This window comes from Tamandua tetradactyla, chromosome 15 (assembly GCF_023851605.1).
Source record: "Tamandua tetradactyla isolate mTamTet1 chromosome 15, mTamTet1.pri, whole genome shotgun sequence".
NCBI classification, from domain to species: Eukaryota; Metazoa; Chordata; class Mammalia; order Pilosa; family Myrmecophagidae; genus Tamandua; species Tamandua tetradactyla.
Window position 1 is genome coordinate 55,708,654 of NC_135341.1, and position 19,779 is coordinate 55,728,432.

Below are 19,779 nucleotides of genomic sequence, written 5' to 3' on the forward strand. Positions count from 1 at the left end.
TGGTTGCACCATTTGACATTCGCACCAACAGTGGATAAGTGTGCCTCTTTCTCCGCATCCTCTCCAGCACTTGTCATTTTCTGTTTTGTTGATAATGGCCATTCTGGTGGGTGTGAGATGATATCTCATTGTGGTTTTGATTTGCATTTCTCTAATGGCCAGGGACACTGAGCATCTCTTCATGTGCCTTTTGGCCATTTGTATTTCCTCTTCTGGTAGGTGTCTGTTCAAGTCTTTTTCCCATTTTGTAATTGGGTTGGCTGTCTTTTTGTTGTTGAGTTGGACAATCTCATTATAAATTCTGGATACTAGACCTTTATCTGATATGTCGTTTCCAAATATTGTCTCCCATTGCATAGGCTGTCTTTCTACTTTCTTGATGAAGTTCTTTGATGCACAAAAGTGTTTAATTTTGAGGAGCTCCAATTTCTTTCTTTTTTTCTTCAGTACTCTTGCTTTAGGTTTAAGGTCCATAAAAATGCCTCCAATTGTAAGTTTCATAAGATATCTCCCTACATTTTCCTCTAACTGTTTTATGGCCTTAGACCTAATGTTTAGATCTTTGATCCATTTTGAGTTTACTTTTGTATAGGGTGTGAGATACGGGTCTTCTTTCATTCTTTTGCATATGGATATCCAGTTCTCTAGGCACCATTTATTGAAGAGACTGTTCTGTCCCAGGTGAGTTGGCTTGACTGCCTTATCAAAGATCAAATGTCCATAGATGAGAGGGTCTATATCTGAGCATTCTATTCGATTCCATTGGTCGATATATCTATCTTTATGCCAATACCATGCTGTTTTGACCACTGTGGCTTCATAATATGCCTTAAAGTTCGGCAGCGTGAGACCTCCAGCTTTGTTTTTTTTCCTCAAGATACTTTTAGCAATTCGGGGCACCCTGCCCTTCCAGATAAATTTGCTTATTGGTTTTTCTATTTCTGAAAAATAAGTTGTTGGGATTTTGATTGGTATTGCGTTGAATCTGTAAATCAATTTAGGTAGAATTGACATCTTAACTATATTTAGTCTTCCAATCCATGAACACGGTATGCCCTTCCATCTATTTAGGTCTTCTGTGATTTCTTTTTGCAGTTTTTTGTAGTTTTCTTTGTATAGGTTTTTTGTCTCTTTGGTTAAATTTATTCCTAGGTATTTTATTCTTTTAGTTGCAATTGTAAATGGAATTCGTTTCTTGATTTCCCCCTCAGCTTGTTCATTACTAGTGTATAGAAATGCTACAGATTTTTGAATGTTGATCTTGTAACCTGCTACTTTGCTGTACTCATTTATTAGCTGTAGTAGTTTTGTTGTGGATTTTTCAGGGTTTTCGACGTATAGTATCATATCGTCTGCAAACAGTGATAGTTTTACTTCTTCCTTTCCAATTTTGATGCCTTGTATTTCTTTTTCTTGTCTAATTGCTCTGGCTAGAACCTCCAACATGATGTTGAATAATAGTGGTGATAATGAACATCCTTGTCTTGTTCCTGATCTTAGGGGGAAAGTTTTCAGTTTTTCCCCTTTGAGGATGATATTAGCTGTGGGTTTTTCATATATTCCCTCTATCATTTTAAGGAAGTTCCCTTGTATTCCTATCTTTTGAAATGTTTTCAACAGGAAAGGATGTTGAATCTTGTCAAATGCCTTCTCTGCATCAATTGAGATGATCATGTGATTTTTCTGCTTTGATTTGTTGATATGGTGTATTACATTAATTGATTTTCTTATGTTGAACCATCCTTGCATACCTGGGACGAATCCTATTTGGTCATGATGTATAATTCTTTTAATGTGTTGTTGGATCCGATTTGTTAGAATTTTATTGAGGATTTTTGCATCTATATTCATTAGAGAGATTGGTCTGTAGTTTTCTTTTTTTGTAATATCTTTGCCTGGTTTTGGTATGAGGGTGATGTTGGCTTGATAGAATGAATTAGGTAGCTTTCCCTCCACTTCAATTTTTTTGAAGAGTTTGAGGAGAGTTGGTACTAATTCTTTCTGGAATGTTTGATAGAATTCACATGTGAAGCCGTCTGGTCCTGGACTTTTCTTTTTAGGAAGCTTCTGAATGACTGATTCAATTTCTTTACTTGTGATTGGTTTGTTGAGGTCATCTATTTCTTCTTGAGTCAAAGTTGGTTGTTCATGTCTTTCCAGGAACCCGTCCATTTCATCTAAATTGTTGTATTTATTAGCGTAAAGTTGTTCATAGTATCCTGTTATTACCTCCTTTATTTCTGTGAGGTCAGTGGTTATGTCTCCTCTTCCATTTCTGATCTTATTTATTTGCATCCTCTCTCTTCTTCTTTTTGTCAATCTTGCTAAGGGCCCATCAATCTTATTGATTTTCTCATAGAACCAACTTCTGGTCTCATTGATTTTCTCTATTGTTTTCATGTTTTCAATTTCATTTATTTCTGCTCTAATCTTTGTTATTTCTTTCCTTTTGCTTGATTTGGGGTTAGTTTGCTGTTCTTTCTCCAGTTCTTCCAAGTGGACAGTTAATTCCTGAATTTTTGCCTTTTCTTCTTTTCTGATATAGGCATTTAGGGCAATAAATTTCCCTCTTAGCACTGCCCTTGTTGCGTCCCATAGGTTTTGATATGTTGTGTTTTCATTTTCATTCGCCTCGAGATATTTAATAATTTCTCTTGCAATTTCTTCTTTGACCCACTCGTTGTTTAAGAGTGTGTTGTTGAGCCTCCACGTATTTGTGAATTTTCTGGCACTCCGCCTATTATTGATTTCCAACTTCATTCCTTTATGATCCGAGAAAGTGTTGTGTATGATTTCAATCTTTTTAAATTTGTTAAGACTTGCTTTGTGACCCAGCATATGGTCTATCTTTGAGAATGATCCATGGGCACTTGAGAAAAAGGTGTATCCTGCTTTTGTGGGATGTAATGTCCTATAAATGTCTGTTAAGTTTAGCTCATTTATAGTAATATTCAGATTCTCTATTTCTTTATTGATCCTCTGTCTAGATGTTCTGTCCATTGATGAGAGTGGTGAATTGAAGTCTCCAACTATTATGGTAGATGTGTCTATTTCCCTTTTCAGTGTTTGCAGTGTATTCCTCACGTATTTAGGGGCATTCCGGTTCGGTGCATAAATATTTATGATTGTTATGTCTTCTTGTTTAATTGTTCCTTTTATTAGTAGATAGTGTCCTTCTTTGTCTCTTTTAACTGTTTTACATTTGAAGTCTAATTTGTTGGATATTGGTATAGCTACTCCTGCTCTTTTCTGATTGTTATTTGCATAAAATATCTTTTCCCAACCTTTCACTTTCAACCTATGTTTATCTTTGGGTCTAAGATGTGTTTCCTGTAGACAGCATATAGAAGGATCCTGTGTTTTAATCCGTTCTGCCAGTCTATGTCTTTTGATTGGGGAATTCATTCCATTAACATTTAGTGTTATTATTGTTTGGATAATATTTTCCTCTACCATTTTGCCTTTTGTATTATATATATCATATCTGATTTTCCTTCTTTCTACACTCTTCTCCATACCTCTCTCTTCTGTCTTTTCATATCTGACTCTAGTGTTCCCTTTAGTATTTCTTGCAGAGCTGGTCTCTTGGTCACAAATTCTCTCAGTGACTTTTTGTCTGAGAATGTTTTAATTTCTCCCTCATTTTTGAAGGACAATTTTGCTGGATATAGAAGTCTTGGTTGGCAGTTTTTCTCTTTTAGTAATTTAAATATATCATCCCACTGTCTTCTAGCTTCCATGGTTTCTGCTGAGAAATCTACACATAGTCTTATTGGGTTTCCCTTGTATGTGATGGATTGTTTTTCTCTTGCTGCTTTCAAGATCCTCTCTTTCTCTTTGACCTCTGACATTCTAACTAGTAAGTGTCTTGGAGAACACCTATTTGGGTCTAATCTCTTTGGGGTGCGCTGCACTTCTTGGATCTTTAATTTTAGGTCTTTCATAAGAGTTGGGAAATTTTCAGTGATAATTTCTTCCATTAGTTTTTCTCATCCATTTTCCTTCTCTTCTCCTTCTGGGACACCCACAACACGTATATTTGTGCGCTTCATATTGTCATTCAGTTCCCTGATCCTCTGTTCGAATTTTCCATTCTTTTCCCTATAGTTTCTGTTTCTTTTTGGAATTCAGATGTTCCATCCTCCAGTTCACTAATTGTAGCTTCTGTCTCTTTAGATCTACCATTGTAGGTATCCTTTGTTTTTTCCATTTTTTCTTCTTTGTCCTTCACTCCCATAAGTTCTGTGATTTGTTTTTTCAGATTTTCTATTTCTTCTTTTTGTTCAGCCCATGTCTTCTTCATGTCCTCCCTCAATTTATTGATTTGGTTTTTGAAGAGTTTTTCCATTTCTGTTCGTATATTCAGCATTAGTTGTCTCAGCTCCTGTATCTCATTTGAACTATTGGTTTGTTCCTTTGACTGGGCCATATCTTCAATTTTCCGAGCGTCATCCATTATTTTCTGCTGGTGTCTGGGCATTTGATCAGATTTCCCTGGGTGTGGGACCCGGCTGGTTGAAAGGTTTTTCTGTGAAATCTCTGGGCTCTGTTTTTCTTTTCCTGCCCAGTAGGTGGCGCTCGTGGCGCTCGTCTGTCTGCGGGTCCCACCAGTAAAAGATGCTGTGGCTCCTTTAACTTGCCAATCCGAATCTCGCAGTCGGCCCGGGAAACCGCACGTGGGGGGGGGGGTCGCCGGCCACTGCGGCTTGGGGGAGTGCCGGTCCAAATTGCCCAGCTGGCCCGAGACGCCAAGTGTGGCGGGAGGGTCCCGCTATCCAACGTTCCCAGTCAGACCGGGGAGCCACGTGCGTGGAGGGGACCCCAGTCGCCAGCCGCCCTGGCCGGGAAAACGCGCGCCCCTCGGGTATCTCACCGCAGCGGATTCTCCCTGCCCATTCAGCCGTTCCAGAATGGGGTACGCTGTCTTTTTGGTTTCTGTCGTGGCTCCAGGAGCTGTTTCGTATTGTTTCTGTTTCTTTAGTTGCTTTTCTGGAGGAGGAACTAAGACCCATGCGTCTTACTAAGCCGCCATCTTCTCTGGAAGTCCACGGCTTTTTTTTTTTTAACAAATATAATATCCCAAAGAGAGATAGGCACCATTCCTGGAAGTGCTGCAATACCAAGATGATGCTTGGAATGGATGGAGCAAGCTCCTTTTCCAAATCCCTCTCCCAAAAATCAATTTAATACGTTGTCCTCAGATATTGGACATATCAGATATTAAACTGATAAGAACAGATACTATACTTGATCTTAGCCAAAAGGCCAAGAAGCGATCCGATTTGGTTTTTGAAGAGGTTTTCCATTTCTGTTCGTATATTCAGCATTAGTTGTCTCAACTCCTGTATCTCATTTTAACTATTGGTTTGTTCCTTTCACTGGGCCATATCTTTGATTTTCTGAGCGTGATCAGTTATCTTCTGCTGGCGTCTGGGCATTTAATCAGATTTCCCTGGGTGTGAGACCCAGCAGGTTGAAAGATTTTTCTGTGAAATCTCTGGGCTCTGTTTTTCTTATCCTGCCCAGTAGGTGGCGCTTGTGGCGCTCATCTGTCTGCAGGTCCCACCAGTAAAAGATGCTGTGGCTCCTTTAACTTTGGAAAACTCTCGCTGTGGGGGGGGTCACCAGCCGAAGGGGCTTGGGGGAGTGCCAATCCGAATCTCCCAGCCGGCTCGGGGATCCGCGCGCAGGGAGGGTCGCTGGCCTCCGCGGCTTGGGGGAGCACCTGTCCAAATTTCCCAGCTGGCCCGGGGCGCCAAGTGTGGTGGGGGGGCGCTAGCCGCCGCGGCTTGGGGGAGTGCCTATCCACTGTTCCCAGCCGGACCGGGAAGCCACGTGTTTGGAAGGGACCCTGGTCGCCGTTCTCCAGGGGGCTGCGTGGGGGGGGGGGGGGGGCGCCAGCCGCCGCAGCTTGAGGGGACTGCCTGTCCAATGCTCCCAGCTGGCCCGGGAAGGAGGGAGGGAGGGACTCCGGCCACCTGCCGCCCCGGCCCGGGGAAGCCTGCGCCCCTCGGCGATCTCACCGGAGAGGGTTCTCCCAGCCAGTCAGCTGTTCCAGAATGGGATACGCTGTCTTCTTGGTCTCTGTCGTTGCTCCGGGAGCTGTTCTGTATTGTTTCTACTTTCCTAGTAGCTGTTCTGGAGGAGGAACTAAGACCCGCGCGTCTTACTAAGCCGCCATCTTCTCCGGAAGTTACCATGAAAGGGTTTTGACTTACTTAGAGCTTCTGGTATTTGTTTCCTTGATTCCCAGCACGACGCTTACTACACATAAGGTTTTAAAATGTGAATTACCATCTATTTTCAAAACCCTGCAATATTGACATTCCTTTGGTCTTCCTCATGCAAAAACATTTTTTTTTAATTTGTACATTTAGTCACAATTATTGTATACTCTAGGCATTCCTAGATTATACCATCTCAGTCTTTAGCGTCTGTCTTTCCTTCTGAATTTATTTGTGCCCTTAGCCCTCCTCCCTCTATCATTCTCACATTCAGCTTCATTCAGTGTACTAACATTATCGTATTACAGTTAGGTAGTATTGTGCTATCCATTTCTGAATTTTTACAATCAGTCCTGTTGCACAATCTGATATACATATATACCCATGCACCCTCCACCATAATCAAGATGTAGAATATTTTCATTGCCTCAGAATGGTGCCCCTTTCCAACCAATCCCTCCAACCTAAGGTAACCGCCGATTGTTTTCCTGTCACTATAGCTTTGTTTTGCCTACTCTAGAAATTCATGTAAGTGGAATTGAACATTACCTATTTTAATCTGGCTTTATTCATTCCACACGATGTCTTAGTATGTATCAGTAGTATGCCATTGTATGAATGCATCACAGTTTACTTCCCTATTCACTGTTGATAGACATTTGGGTTGTTTCCAGTTTGGGGCAGTAATGGATACAAGATACTATGCATATTCTTGCACAAGTCTCTTTGTAGACATAATTCTCTTGGGTGAATTCTAGGAATGGAATTGCTGGGTCATATAAGTGTATATTTAACTTTATGAGAAACCACTAAAGTAATTGTACCATTTTTCGCTCCCACTAGCAATGCATGAGAATTGCAGATGTCCCACATTCTTACTAACTCTTGATATGGTCACTCTTTAAAATTTTAGCCAGTTGAAAGGCTGCAGTGGCATTTTGTGGTTTTTTGTTTGTTCGTTTTGTTTGTTTGTTTTATTACATGGGCAAGCACTAGGAATCGAACCTGGGTCTCTGGCATGGCAGGTGAGAACTCTGCCACTGAGCCACCGTTGCCCACCCTTGTGGTTTTAATTTGAAAAAAATGCACCACCTCTGATACCTAAGCTCTTTTTCCTAAATGCAAGGTAGTTAGGTCCAGTCCTCACTCTTACAGGGTCAATTTTCTTTGGCATTGAATGGCTGGAAAGGGAAGCTACTTCTCCAGAGTGACTTTATCTTTGAGACACAATAAGGTAGGGCTCCTCTAATAAGTTAAGATGGTTGCAAGTCAGATTGTTCAATTTCCTCCTTCATACTCAGCTTTCTTATTCCTGTGGCCAAAGTCAGGTCATAAAAACTCCCTTCGGTATCCCTCTTCCTTGCTGTTTTTCTAGAATTGTCCCATGCTATTACCATCCTTAAACTATAACCTCGGAAGGCTTGAGCTACTATCTCAGGTGGACTCTCCATATCTCCTTTTCTACACTTCTATAGCTAGGTCAATTTCGGTACTGTTGCTAAAGTTGACATTTCATCATTATCTACCTAAGACCCTATGGTGACTTACTTTTAGAAAGTTCATCAGAAGCCAGACATTATGTTTTTGTTAAAAGCCATTTGCCAGGATGTTCTGTGTATTGTTTGGATGCATGCTGTTGCAGGTAACAGAAATTAGTTTCAGCAAAGTGGTTAAGATTGCTCAGGTAATTGTAAAGTCCAGAGTTTAGTGGCATTCAGGGCTGAACTGATTAAATGGCTCAATGATGTAATCGTTGATGAAGTTTCTTTCCAACTCTGTGAGCTGCCTTCTAGTTCCCTTCATCCTATGACTGGCTGCCCTTTGTGATCACAAAATATTGGCCAGCAACTCTTTAGCTACTATATTTCTTCAGTCTCAATCTGAGGAGAGGGGCTGTTGTTTTTAGAAGCCACTCTCTCTTTTTTTCTCTTTAATGAAAGCAGTTATAGGTTTACAGAAGCATCATGTAGGATGTACAGAGTTTCTATATACACCCTACACACCCAGTTTTCCCATTAACATTTTGCAGAAGTGTTTTACCCTTGTAACAATTCATGAATTGTACCCCTTTAATGCTTCTCCTAATCTTTAGGGATATTTGGGTTATTCCCATTCTAACTTTTTTTTTTTATATTGAAAAGGAGTATCAACAGAATGGGATAGGTGGATGGAACTGGTTGATGTTCTTGGAGAGGCTGGCCCCTCTGGGTTTTAGGGCTTATCTGGCCTAGGAACCATCCGAAGGTTTTAGGTTTCTGAAAAGTAAACTTAGTGCATGGAACTTTTGTAGAATCTCAGATAAAGCCCTGAGTGTTCTTTAGGGTTAACAGGAATGCTGTTTGGGGTTTGGCAAACCATGGCAATTAGCATTATCGAGCTGAAGCTTACACAAGAGTAGCCTCCAGAATAGCCTCTTGACTCTATTTGGACTCTCTCAGCCAGTGATACCTTATTTTGTTACACTTCTTTTTCCCCTTTTGGTCAGGAAAGCATTGTCGATCCCACTGTGCCAGGGTCAGGCTCATCCCTGAAAGTCATAGCCCACCTTGCCAGAGAGAATCATACCCCTTGACGTCATGTTCCATGTAGCGGGGAGGGTAATGATTTTCTGCAGAGTTGGGCTTAGAGAGAGAAAGGCCACATCTGAGCAACAAAAGTTCTCTGGAAGTAACTCTTAGATATAATTATAGTTGGGCTTAGCTTCTCCACAACAAAAATAAGTTTCGTGAGAGCAAGACTCAAGGTCTAGGGTTTGGCCTATTAACTTGGGAAGTCCCTAATGTGAGAGAGTATCAGGGGGTTCCCAGGTGGGAAAGTTTAATAGTTCCATATTTTTAGAAGCTCTCTTAAAAGAGTGGACACTGAATAGAAACTAGGGTAGTTAGATACCGAGAGGAGGGAGAAAACGTATTGGGGTGGCAGCCACTCTGCTACGTCTAGGATTAAATTTAGCTATTCCAAATAATCTCGCGAAACAATATTCTGCCATTGACATGAAACCTCTCAAATGAAAGGGTTCCTCTGTGAAGAACTTTCTTGCCAATCAGCCTCCTAACTTTCTGAAGTCATCATTTCTATGACGCTACACCCTTTCCCCAAACCTTCTCTCTTATATATATCCTAAATATCTGAATTTTTATATGCCCTCTAAATTATAACAAGATATATCCTCATCTTCCCTATTCTCCTAAGTCATGAACACTGAAACAGTACTCTCATTTTCTTTCATAGCCGCTTGCTAATGGTTCACTTTAGCAGCAGGATGTTGCCTGAACACATCTGTGAGGCCAAGTTAATAAATACCTCTTAGGTTGCTGCCTTTCAGTGTGTGTGTGTGTGTGTGTGCCAGGATTGTTTTTCTGTGAAAACTCATCTTTTAAATTAAAATAAGGATAATCTAGGGGAATAGGAATACAGATTTTAAATTGATTTTCTACCCAGGACTGCATCTTCGCTTAGAGTTTCTAAATATCTGTGCCCCGCAGAGATATTTTAAGTACTTAAAATCTTTGTATGCGTGTGTGATGATAGATAACCCAAAGGGATTCTCCTATGAATTTAAAAATCTACCCCCCAAAATTGATAGTCAGCACCCTTGTCTCTAGTTTTCAAATACTGGCCAAATGTTAATCTTCCGTGGGTATGAGCTGGAAATAACAAAGGAGAGACATTTATTACCTAAAGGATTTTACTGATTTGCCACGAGTGGGTAAATACATCAAATTAGAAATCCATTCAGGTCCATCAAAGAGGACACAGAAGGATTGGGAAATGAATGCGGAAGGCAAGCACAGATGGCAGAAAAAAGTTGAAGCATACTATCTGCTATCCCTTTAACAATATTTTTCAAATCCTCTCTAGAAGCCTATTCTTGTTATTTGGCTGTGTTGTTTGTGGTTTTTTATCTTATTTTCTTCTTTCTTCAAAGAAAAAAATAAAGCAACTCAAGTTCAAAACTCATGCTCCTCTGGACAGTGGAGACTCATTTTGTTGTCTGAAAACTCACACTTAAAAATTACTCATGAACAAAGTCCATCAGTATTCAAGAGAAGAAAGAATTTCCTCCCAGTTGAAAATAAGAGGGTTTTTTTTTTCATGAACTCTCAGGGCAACAGAAAGGGTCACGCTCTTGAAAAGCCACATAGACAAAGACTTTGTGCCCTGCATGGAAACAAACCAGTCATCTTCTCTTGAAATAGATCATTTTGCTACTGGTTCAAGAAAGACCTAAAGTTGTAGCTTATTTGGGGAACATTTTTAAGTGTGATTTATGGTATTTTTTACCCCAGAAGGTGTTTCCTCTAAATGTGGCCACGATTATAGAAAATCACACCTACAACACACATAAGATAAAAGCAGGCTTTATAAAGTGCTCAAAAAAAAAAAAAAAAACCCAGAGTAGGTGGAAGGTGGTATGAGTGTGAGAGAGGGAAAGATGGACAGATGGAGAGGCAGAGCACACAGACTAGTTATTTCAGTTTTTCTTGCAGATAAGCCTGTTGGAGGCTGCCTTGGTGATAACTGGGGATGCAGCTTCCGAAAGACTGCAGCTTCAGGTACCTGTAGATCTGCGCTGCTGAAGCTCAGCTTTCCATGGCTGGCTAAACGCTAGACTCTGAGTGGCCTCGTATGCTTCCACCTGCCATTTTTGGTCGTCTCCCCCCACCCCCACCCTCTCTGGGTTTAGTCTACAATCTAAGATCACGCTTCATTTTTAACTTTAAAAAGTCCGGGATATTATTAGACACTGAAGAAATCACATCTCCTCCATACAGGGGTAAACAGCTTAGATATATAATTAGAATCAGATAAACAGGAAGACCAAGTCAAACAAACAACTGAAAGAAACAGAACTGCTGAACAAGTAGGAGAACAAGAAGCGGAGACCGCAGGGGGCCCTGTTGATGGAGTAAAATCCAACTGCTCCCTGTCAGCAAGTACACCAAAGTTTCTGTGGTTTCTTGTTTTTTAAAAAGAAGCTCTTGTTGAAATATTACCCAAGACATGCTGCTGTACCAGCAAGAACCTTTTTTTTTTTTTTTTTTTTTTTTACCTAAACAACATTTCCTTCTAAGTACACGTCTGCTTTACTGATTTGGGTTCTTCCCATCCTCTGATATTACTTAATAAAGTTGTGGCAAAATAAAAGCACTGAAGATTTGAGATACTGAGACCTTGGGGTCTAGTGTTTCCTGCAAAATATGGTACACGTGCCACTCACAGTGTCAAGGTGGTTTTAAGGAGTATGCAAAATATCATACATGATTGTGCATTTATTTTAATTTGTATTAGGAAGCATATATCTGGCACAGCACTCACTTTGCGTAGTAGCATCCCTTAGCATGGGCTCAGTCCCAATCTCCAAGGATCTTGTTAGATCCTTTCTGGCCCAACTCGTTAGCACGTGAGACGCGTGAACATTGACGATCCCCAGGCTTGGGGAGATGAAGCCCTCCGACTGTCCTGTGCTGGGGACTGTGGACAGGGGTCTCCCAACACTATCAACCTGAGCAGCTCTGAGGACAAAGGTTTTACCGCAGCACCCAGCCTTGGGCTTTGACAACAGGTTCGTTTCCCAAATCAGATACAGCATTACCCGCAGTTTTGAAATATTTAATCAAAAAAAGAGTCTGGCATTTTAAGAGTTAGGTTTACAAACTTGACACATTCTTAATATTATATATAATTAAGAAAATAGGTCTATGAAGACATCCACATGCCTAAGAGTTCATTATAAGGATACAGTGCCTTGCAAAGAAGTATCCAGTTTAACGGTAACAAAGCACTGCCAGCAAATTTAACTAAATCTATAAAAACATTAGTTAAATACAATTCTCTGGAAATATACATTATACCTACAGTTGTTTTTACAGTGAGATTCTTCCTGTTTTTTTTTTTTCTTCGAATTATCAAAATAGCAGATCACTGTATGGTCCTGGATCTCCAAGCTATAAAACTGAAATATGTGTTTCCGGCATAGCAGATGGTGACCAGGAAGGCAAAGAACTGGAGAAAACAAAGCATAACAGAAAAAAGGTTTAGGATGTATTCTAATGAGTAAAAGTTACCATTTCACCTCCACTGGTTCATGCACTCCCAGTATTCACTCGAGTCCAGGCTTTCTCGTCTGAAACTACCTTATCAGTTCAATCATCTCCCTTCTGGGACTATTTCTGGCTGTGCTGTTTTTATTTTTTGGAACACATCTGGAAAGTCGATAGGTATGCTCAAACTCAGGGCGTTCATTTAGGGAGGAATGTGATGGCGGTGCGTGCTGGGGGTGTACGTGTATTTCTGTTTCAGTGCAGGTCATTTTAGACTGGGGCTCAACCTCAGTCTGCAAACTGGTCAGTTAACAAAACGAGCCGAGCAGGCCAGAGGCAGCAGTAAGTCCCCCTGCTGTGTGTGGTGTGTGGGGTGGCCTGGAGAAGGGAGCCCCTTCTTTAGGGGGCTGCCACCGCCCACATCCAGCCGATGGCTGCTACATGCTAACTTGGGCCCAGCTGTTGCCAAAGCCTGTGACTTTTAATCTTGCATGCACCTATGCTCTCTGACTTTAGATTTTCCTATGTAAGAATATAATGAACTCCCATGTATTTATCAACCAGCTTCTCCGTGATTAGATCATTTTGTCATTCCTGTTTATTCCTTCCCTTCCCTACTTCTTTTGGGGCTGGAATGTTTTAAGATCAATCTTGGAGAAACTTAAAATAATTTTTTTAATTAGAAAAATATTACCCACACATGGTTGAAAAAGGCAAACAGTAAAGAAGTATATACATTTAAAAGTAGAGGCCCTCTTTCCATTCTTTTCATCCCCCAATCCTAGGCCCTAGAAGGAACATCTGTTGGTGTATATTTTTCTAGGAATGTTCAGTGCATTAAAAGAAAATAGTCATATGGTACCCATTTTCTGCCACTTGTCCCCCACTTAATAAACTGTAAGCAGTGGAATTATTCTTAGAATGCCTCAGATATTCTTCTTGTCCCTCAAATACTTATTTTGTTCCAACCATTTGGCTTTCCCTCAAGTAGAGTGGGTTTCTTTGCACTTCAGGCCATCGTGTCACCACTGCCAATGGCACTTGTTCCTGCAGATCACCTTGTCCCCTCCCTGACCCCAGGTGGGCCTTGGGGAGGAGGTGGCAGCTCATGGTAGGGAGGACTCACCGATGAGGCTGCCCAACTGTTGAAGTTGTGGCTGTCCCTCTCAGGCGAAACAGAAGATGCATCCACCACGGCGGCCGAGAGGTATAAGACGAAGGCACTTCCATTAAAGCACAGGCCCTGGGGGAGACAGAGAGACATCTGGGAACCTCTGGGCCTCAGGAGGTGTTTTAAGGGGCCCAACTGGACAGTTCGATGGGGGGTGAAGGCAGCTGTCAGTGCCTCAAGGCGGCAGTGAGAACAAGAGGAGAGCATTTACGCCAGCTCATATGCAGCACGCCCTCCTGTACAATGCCCCATTCAGCCGCTTTTCTCCCTTAACTTGCTCTTGATCTTCCTTTCAACCAGATTTGACTCAATAACATATTGGCTGAAGAAGGAAGCCGGCAGTAGGTGCCACATGGTGAGGGATGACCTCAGGCCCTGGCCCCCAGTGGCAGCTGCAGCCCTTTAGCACGTTTCTGCACACAGAGCTGACAGAGAGCCTTTCTGAAAACAGGCCCAGTGGACTTTATAACCCCAGAGCTCTAAGCACAGAGGGACACTTTAATGAACACCTCTGTACTTGCCACAGGTTCTTAAAAATAAAAAAGATGATATATATTAGCATAGCCCTTTGGGAACTAATCTCATCCTTGGCTTCGTCTTATTTTTTCCTATTCTTAGAAAAGAGAGATATTTAAATCCAAGCAAGTATTTGGTTTTCAGCTATATTTAAACTCTAGGAAATCATACTCTGAAATGTGCAAAGTTTGCTCCTTGTCTGTATATGGGCGGAGGGAGGGGGCAGAACCAACAGCAGAAACCAGGTTGGAGGGGGAGGACGCTCAAGGAGTGGGTCCCCTGCGGACATAAACACCATTCCTTCAGTAAGTCAGAGACACAGAGGAATGGGCAGGGGAAAGGGGGATCTTTGTCTTCTTGGAGGAAAAAAGGTAGGTGGAATTTTCCAAATGCAGGCTCCAGTATTCTGGAGTGGGCATGTCTCCCCGTCATCACCCCTATACTTCGCTTGCACTGCTCCTGGGTTGGGAGGGTTGACATGTAAGCTAGGGGCATCCACCCGGATCAGACCTAGGGTTCCACCTGCCCAAGACGCTAGCCTGCTATTAGAATCACGTCCCCAGTAAGCTCTGGTTCCAGTGGGTGAATTACTATGCTCGTTGGTTGTGTTTTTTGGGGGGGACCAGGAACACATCTGTACTTTTTTTTGGAAAAACAACAACAACAACAAAAAATTGGTATTTTTTTGTTATTGCCACATCAACTCTCAGAATGTAGAGTTTTGCATGTTTACTATTTGCCAAGTAAAGGATTCTCTCCCTTCTTAAAAAAAACAAACTGTTAAATTTAAATTCAGTTATCTTGGAGGAATAGGCAACTTTAGTTTGCATTTTGTATGCTTTAATAGTGGGAGTTAAACTTACTTTGCTAGCAAGCTAGCAGTGTATTATGTTAAAAATATGAAAATGCTAAAATAGTAACATACTATAACCAAACAAAATCCAAATTAAACAATAATTTGGAGTAAAAAAGTCAATGTTTCCATTTCCACCTCAATGCGTTCCTCTGGGCTACAATAAACATCCACTTTTATACAGATGGAACTATATACAGTGCAACTTGCTTTCTGTATTTTTTTTTCATTTAAAAGATGTCTAAGACATCTATACAAGTCATTAAAAAAGATTGACCTCATTTCTTGTTGTGACTGTGTGCAATCCACTGAACTGATATCCCATAATTTAACTTTCTCCATATTTATGAACATTTAGATATTATGAATTTTTCCACTATTATAAATACCACTGCGATGAATATCCTTGAACTTGTATTCTGGGGCACCCAAGCGTGACTAGTTCCCCATATATGGGATGAAGATGAATGAGAGAGCTCAACCTGGCCAGAGCTGTCCTGACACAGGTCCTGGGTCTTTTCCACGCAGCAGCAGGGATGGAGGGTGGAGGGGTGGGGAGTGTGGGGGACCAGAGAAGAAATGAGGAAAAGACTCCCTGAGTATATGACTTACACACAATGACCCTGTCCCTTAATAAATGTGGTCCAGTCCATTTTTCTGAACTCTAAGGAAATCAGCAACCCCTATTTCCCTTGGAGATAAATGGGGAAGAGGTTTGTAGAGAAGTAAGTAGAAGGGAAACATATACCAGCCAATTGGGGTGTCTTGGAAATTTATTACAAGCCTCCATTGATACTATCCCACAGTGTCTAATTTTTTTGCTTCCCCAATCTAATTTTCTTTAGCACTCCCCAAAATGAATGTGTTTTTGAGGCTGCCTTGGCTAGAGAGCTGTAGTGAAAAAAATGAAAGAAAAAGAAGTAAGGACAAAGAAGTCAAGATCTGCAATTATCGTGAAAGTAAAAAAAAAAAATGTGGGTAGTTACAGAAGTGAAGGAGGGATATGCAAAGCTTCAGAGAGCTCTAGAATATCACTGAGCTTCATGGCAACATAAGTCTTATTGCTAAACACAAACAGTCCCTGAATCCAAGACTGTTCAAGCTGATAGACCTTAAAAGCTCCTCCAACTCCAATGTCAATTTTTGAAGCATCCCTGACCACACCCAAGTGGGAGCAACTAGAAAACAGAGTATCTTACAAAAGATATCCAACTGTTCCTTTTGGGAGGGGGTAGGGGGGAACGACTATTCTTTCCTGAAATTCTATCCCTTTTTTATATAAAAATGTCCTTTTCCCCTGCAAATGAAGGTACACAGACCAAAAAAACAAAAACAAAAACAAAAACACACCCTCAAATTGTAAGCAGTCCCTTGTTGATCTTCCATAATGTATTACTGGTGTATATAGTTTAAAAGGCTGAACTGCTAGTCATACCCAATCTCTCCCCAGTAGAGCAGAGGCAGGTTCTTTAAGCACCACAGAGATTTCCTGAAGGCTAGAACTAGATCACAGAACTTTAGAGTAGAGTTTATTAGAAGTGACTTCAAGCCATCTAGTCCAGCCTGCACAACCTCCCTGCCCTGGATCATAACTCAGGCTCTGGAGTGGCCCACCCACTACCAGACAAATGGAAAAACAAAATGCCCACAGATCCAAGAGCAATACAAAGTAGATATTAAATCAATACTTACTGAATTCAAAGGATTAGAATTAAGCTTTAAACTGGCTCACTTTTTATGGAGCTGTGCAAAGAACCTTCTGGTTTACTTGAGTATTTCCAGCTTTCCTTCAACTCTGGATCACAAAATGTTACTTAGAGGAAGCCTACTTACAATTTCTCTACACATGAAAAGAAATTTCAGGTCTGAGGACAGTGGGACGAAACCCCGAAATGATGTCTAGTTAGTGTATGGATTTCATTACTATAACATGACCCAAAATGAGTGGCTTAAGTTAGATGGTCTATTTCTATCTCGTGACAGGTTGGTATAAGGAGCTGGAGCTTTGTGTGGTCTCCCATCTCTATGTCTTACCACCCTTCACCTGGGTCAAGGCAGTGCCCCCTTCCATATCTACATACCAGCTAATAGGAGGAGCAAGGGAAGGGAAAAAAAGCCTGTCCCTCCCCTAAGAGTGTGACCTAGAAGTTTAACACATCACTTCTTAAATCCCATTAGCCAGAACTCAGTCCTTGGCCCACCTGGTGGTAGGGTGGCTGCAAAATATAGACCAGCTGGGTGGCCTAGTTTACCTAGTCCTCAGTTTACCACTCACTAGCTATGTGGCTTTGAACAAATCACCTCTTTAACCCCTGTGGCAGAAACTGTTAGCTGTTCCCTGATATCTGTTCTCATGTCCTACCAGGTGATAATTTCTATCCTACACGTGGCCACCCAGAATGATTCTATTTCCTAGCTTTTCTTGGAAGAAGGTATAGTCAAGTGACCATGTGCAGGATAATAGAATGTGAGAAGTAACAGATACAATTTCCATATCATGCCTTAAAAGGGAAGAGTGTACCTTTCCATTTACCCCATTTTTCCATTTGTCCCCCTGGCTAGAATGCAGATATGATGGTGGGCACAGACCACAAGTCAAGGTTAAAGATGACAGAGCCAACAAGATAGAAGAAGCCAGGGTTACTGGTTGACCATGTAAAGCAGGTAACCTATGTAGGCTATTACAGCAGAGAGAAATAAGTTTAGTCTGATAGTATTATTATAGATCTCTCCATTATAGCAGTCAACCCATAACCTAACTGATTATAGACCTAATCTACAAAATGGGATTTTTTTGTCCCACCCATCTCAAAGAAGACAAATTTTTCTAAAGAGCTCTGTCTTAGTTTGCCTGATCTGCTAAGACAAATATCACACAATGGGTTGGCTTCAACAAGAGGAATTTTTTGGCTCATAGTTTTGAGGCCAGAGGAGTACAAAATCAAGATATCAATAAGGCTTGCTTTCTCCCAGATTCTGTGTGTTCTGTTACTAGCTGCCTGCTAGAATTCTTGGGGTTCCTTGGCTTGTATCTCTGCACCCCCCAACGCCACCACATAGCAATGTCTTCTTCTTTCTTGCTACTGTGACTCCCCAGTTCTATTTAAGGCCTCCAGTAGTCTGGGTTAAAACCCACCCTCATTCTGTTGGGCCATACCTTAACTAAAAATAACATCTTCAAGAAGTCCTATTTACACTGGGTTTACACCTCTAGGAATGAGGATTAAGATTATGTCCATGCTGAGGTACATAATTCAACCTATTCCAAGTTGTAAAGTACTCTGCTTGCATCATTTATTTTTTTTATTCCTGCTTAACATATCAGCTAGAGGCCAGAATCAGAGGTAGTCCTTTAGAATTTGATTGTGACCTTTGGACTAAGTGCCTTGGATTGACTGACTAAAGAGAAATAGGAAGACTCAATGGGAACCTCACTGGGATCAAGACATGGCTCTACCAGGCGACAGCCGGAACATAACTGCAGGCTCAAGTAGACTGGCCAGAGCCAGAGCCAACAGGAGGGTGAGCATATGCTAGCAGCTCTAGCATATGACTCTAAGAAGTCATATGCTAGAGCTGCCAAATCAAAGTATCAAATATGAGATGATTTCTCATAGCTCTGGAGGTTAGAAGTCTGAAATCAAGTTGTTGCTAGGGCCAAGCTCCCTCTGACATCTCTAGGGAAGAATCCATTCCATATCCCACTCCTGGCTTTTGGTGGTTACCAACAATTCTTGGCATTTCTTGGATTGTGGCAGCAATCCAAGAAATTCCAATTTGTCTCTTTGTTCATATAATCTTCTCCCTTGTGTGTCTAAATGTGCCAAATCTCTCGCTTTTTATAAGGACACAAGTCACAGTTTAACTCATCCTAACCAGTCACATCTTCAAAGTTCCTACCTCCAAATCAGGCCATGTGCATGGTACCAGGGGTTAGTGTTTGAACACATATTTTTTTTTTTTGGCGGGGGACACAACCCAACCCACAGCAACCACTTTTTGTGGAGGGTCTTGTGGCAAAATTCAGACTCTTTAGAGGTGCTATGCTGAAAAGACCACCGAGATACAATATGTGGGCTGGCACTTCCTGCTCCAAATGGCACAATGAAAATGGCCACTTCCAAGGGCAAGAGAAAGATGGCCACGTGTGCACTGGGAAACACAGACTCCAGGACAGACAGCTGTGGTTGGCATTTCATTCTTGGCTACCAAACATCCTCTCAATGCCTCCGTTTCTTCCCCACAGAATGGAAATACTCCATTCTGTCTTTGCAGAGCTACTGTGATTAAATGAAATGATATAAAATATGATACCCAGCACAGAGCACGTGCTTAATAAACAGCAACTGCTGTTACCAGTAAAAGCTGTCTAATACCCCTTGTTCTGTGCAGCTCACAGGGCTTGTAAAGAGGTTGATGGAGACGAACTACAGATGATCAAGTCTCAAAAAATGTATTTCTATAGGCCATGGTGCTTAATGCTATTTAAGGCAATTTTATTGCTTAATAATTTTAGCTCAAGTCAGATTTGTCAGAAAGCACATCCAAGATTCCCTAGGTAAACAGCATTATAGCATTTCGAGCCTAGGAGCTCAGAGGGGCTAGTGGGAACCAGCTGTGGTTTCTACTGCATATTAAAGACAGCAGGTAACTTTGTGCCTGTATTCTCCCTGATGTGTTATGGGAGAGGCCTGCTGTTAAATAGGGTTCCAATGCAATGCTCATGCCTATAAATGGGGGAGTTATGCACAAGATTTTGAAGTTCTAGTTTTTGCAGTGTTCCATGGGTGGTCTCTGCCAGTTCCTAGGGGACTAAAATCATATCTATCAATCCCTAATCTGCAATCTTGGGTCCCTACATATTCTAAAAATCAAGAGTAAATCCAAAACTCATAAGGCAGCAAAAGCTGACTTGAATTAACATGGGGCAATGTCATCTTTATTATCCCTCTTAGTTGGAAAATTCACGTT

The 19,779-nt window shown here is 41.4% G+C and overlaps 1 protein-coding gene and 1 non-coding gene across 2 annotated transcripts in view; both read right to left on the reverse strand.

Moving 5' to 3' along the window:
• Positions 1 to 5,086: 5,086 nt before the first annotated feature.
• LOC143658177 (U2 spliceosomal RNA) lies at positions 5,087 to 5,277 on the reverse strand. Its single transcript, XR_013163185.1, has one exon. It is a non-coding gene; the product is annotated as a U2 spliceosomal RNA (small nuclear RNA).
• A 6,546-nt stretch (positions 5,278 to 11,823) lies between these two features.
• Positions 11,824 to 19,779, reverse strand: part of CMTM8 (CKLF like MARVEL transmembrane domain containing 8) — a 102,553-nt gene continuing 94,597 nt past the window's right edge. The window contains exons 3-4 of the mRNA XM_077129918.1: positions 13,395 to 13,511; positions 11,824 to 12,230 (exon numbers count right to left, since the gene is read on the reverse strand). Of these exons, the coding sequence (XP_076986033.1) occupies positions 12,147 to 12,230; positions 13,395 to 13,511 (201 nt within the window). The 3' untranslated portion in view covers positions 11,824 to 12,146. The remainder of the gene's footprint in view (positions 12,231 to 13,394; positions 13,512 to 19,779) is intronic.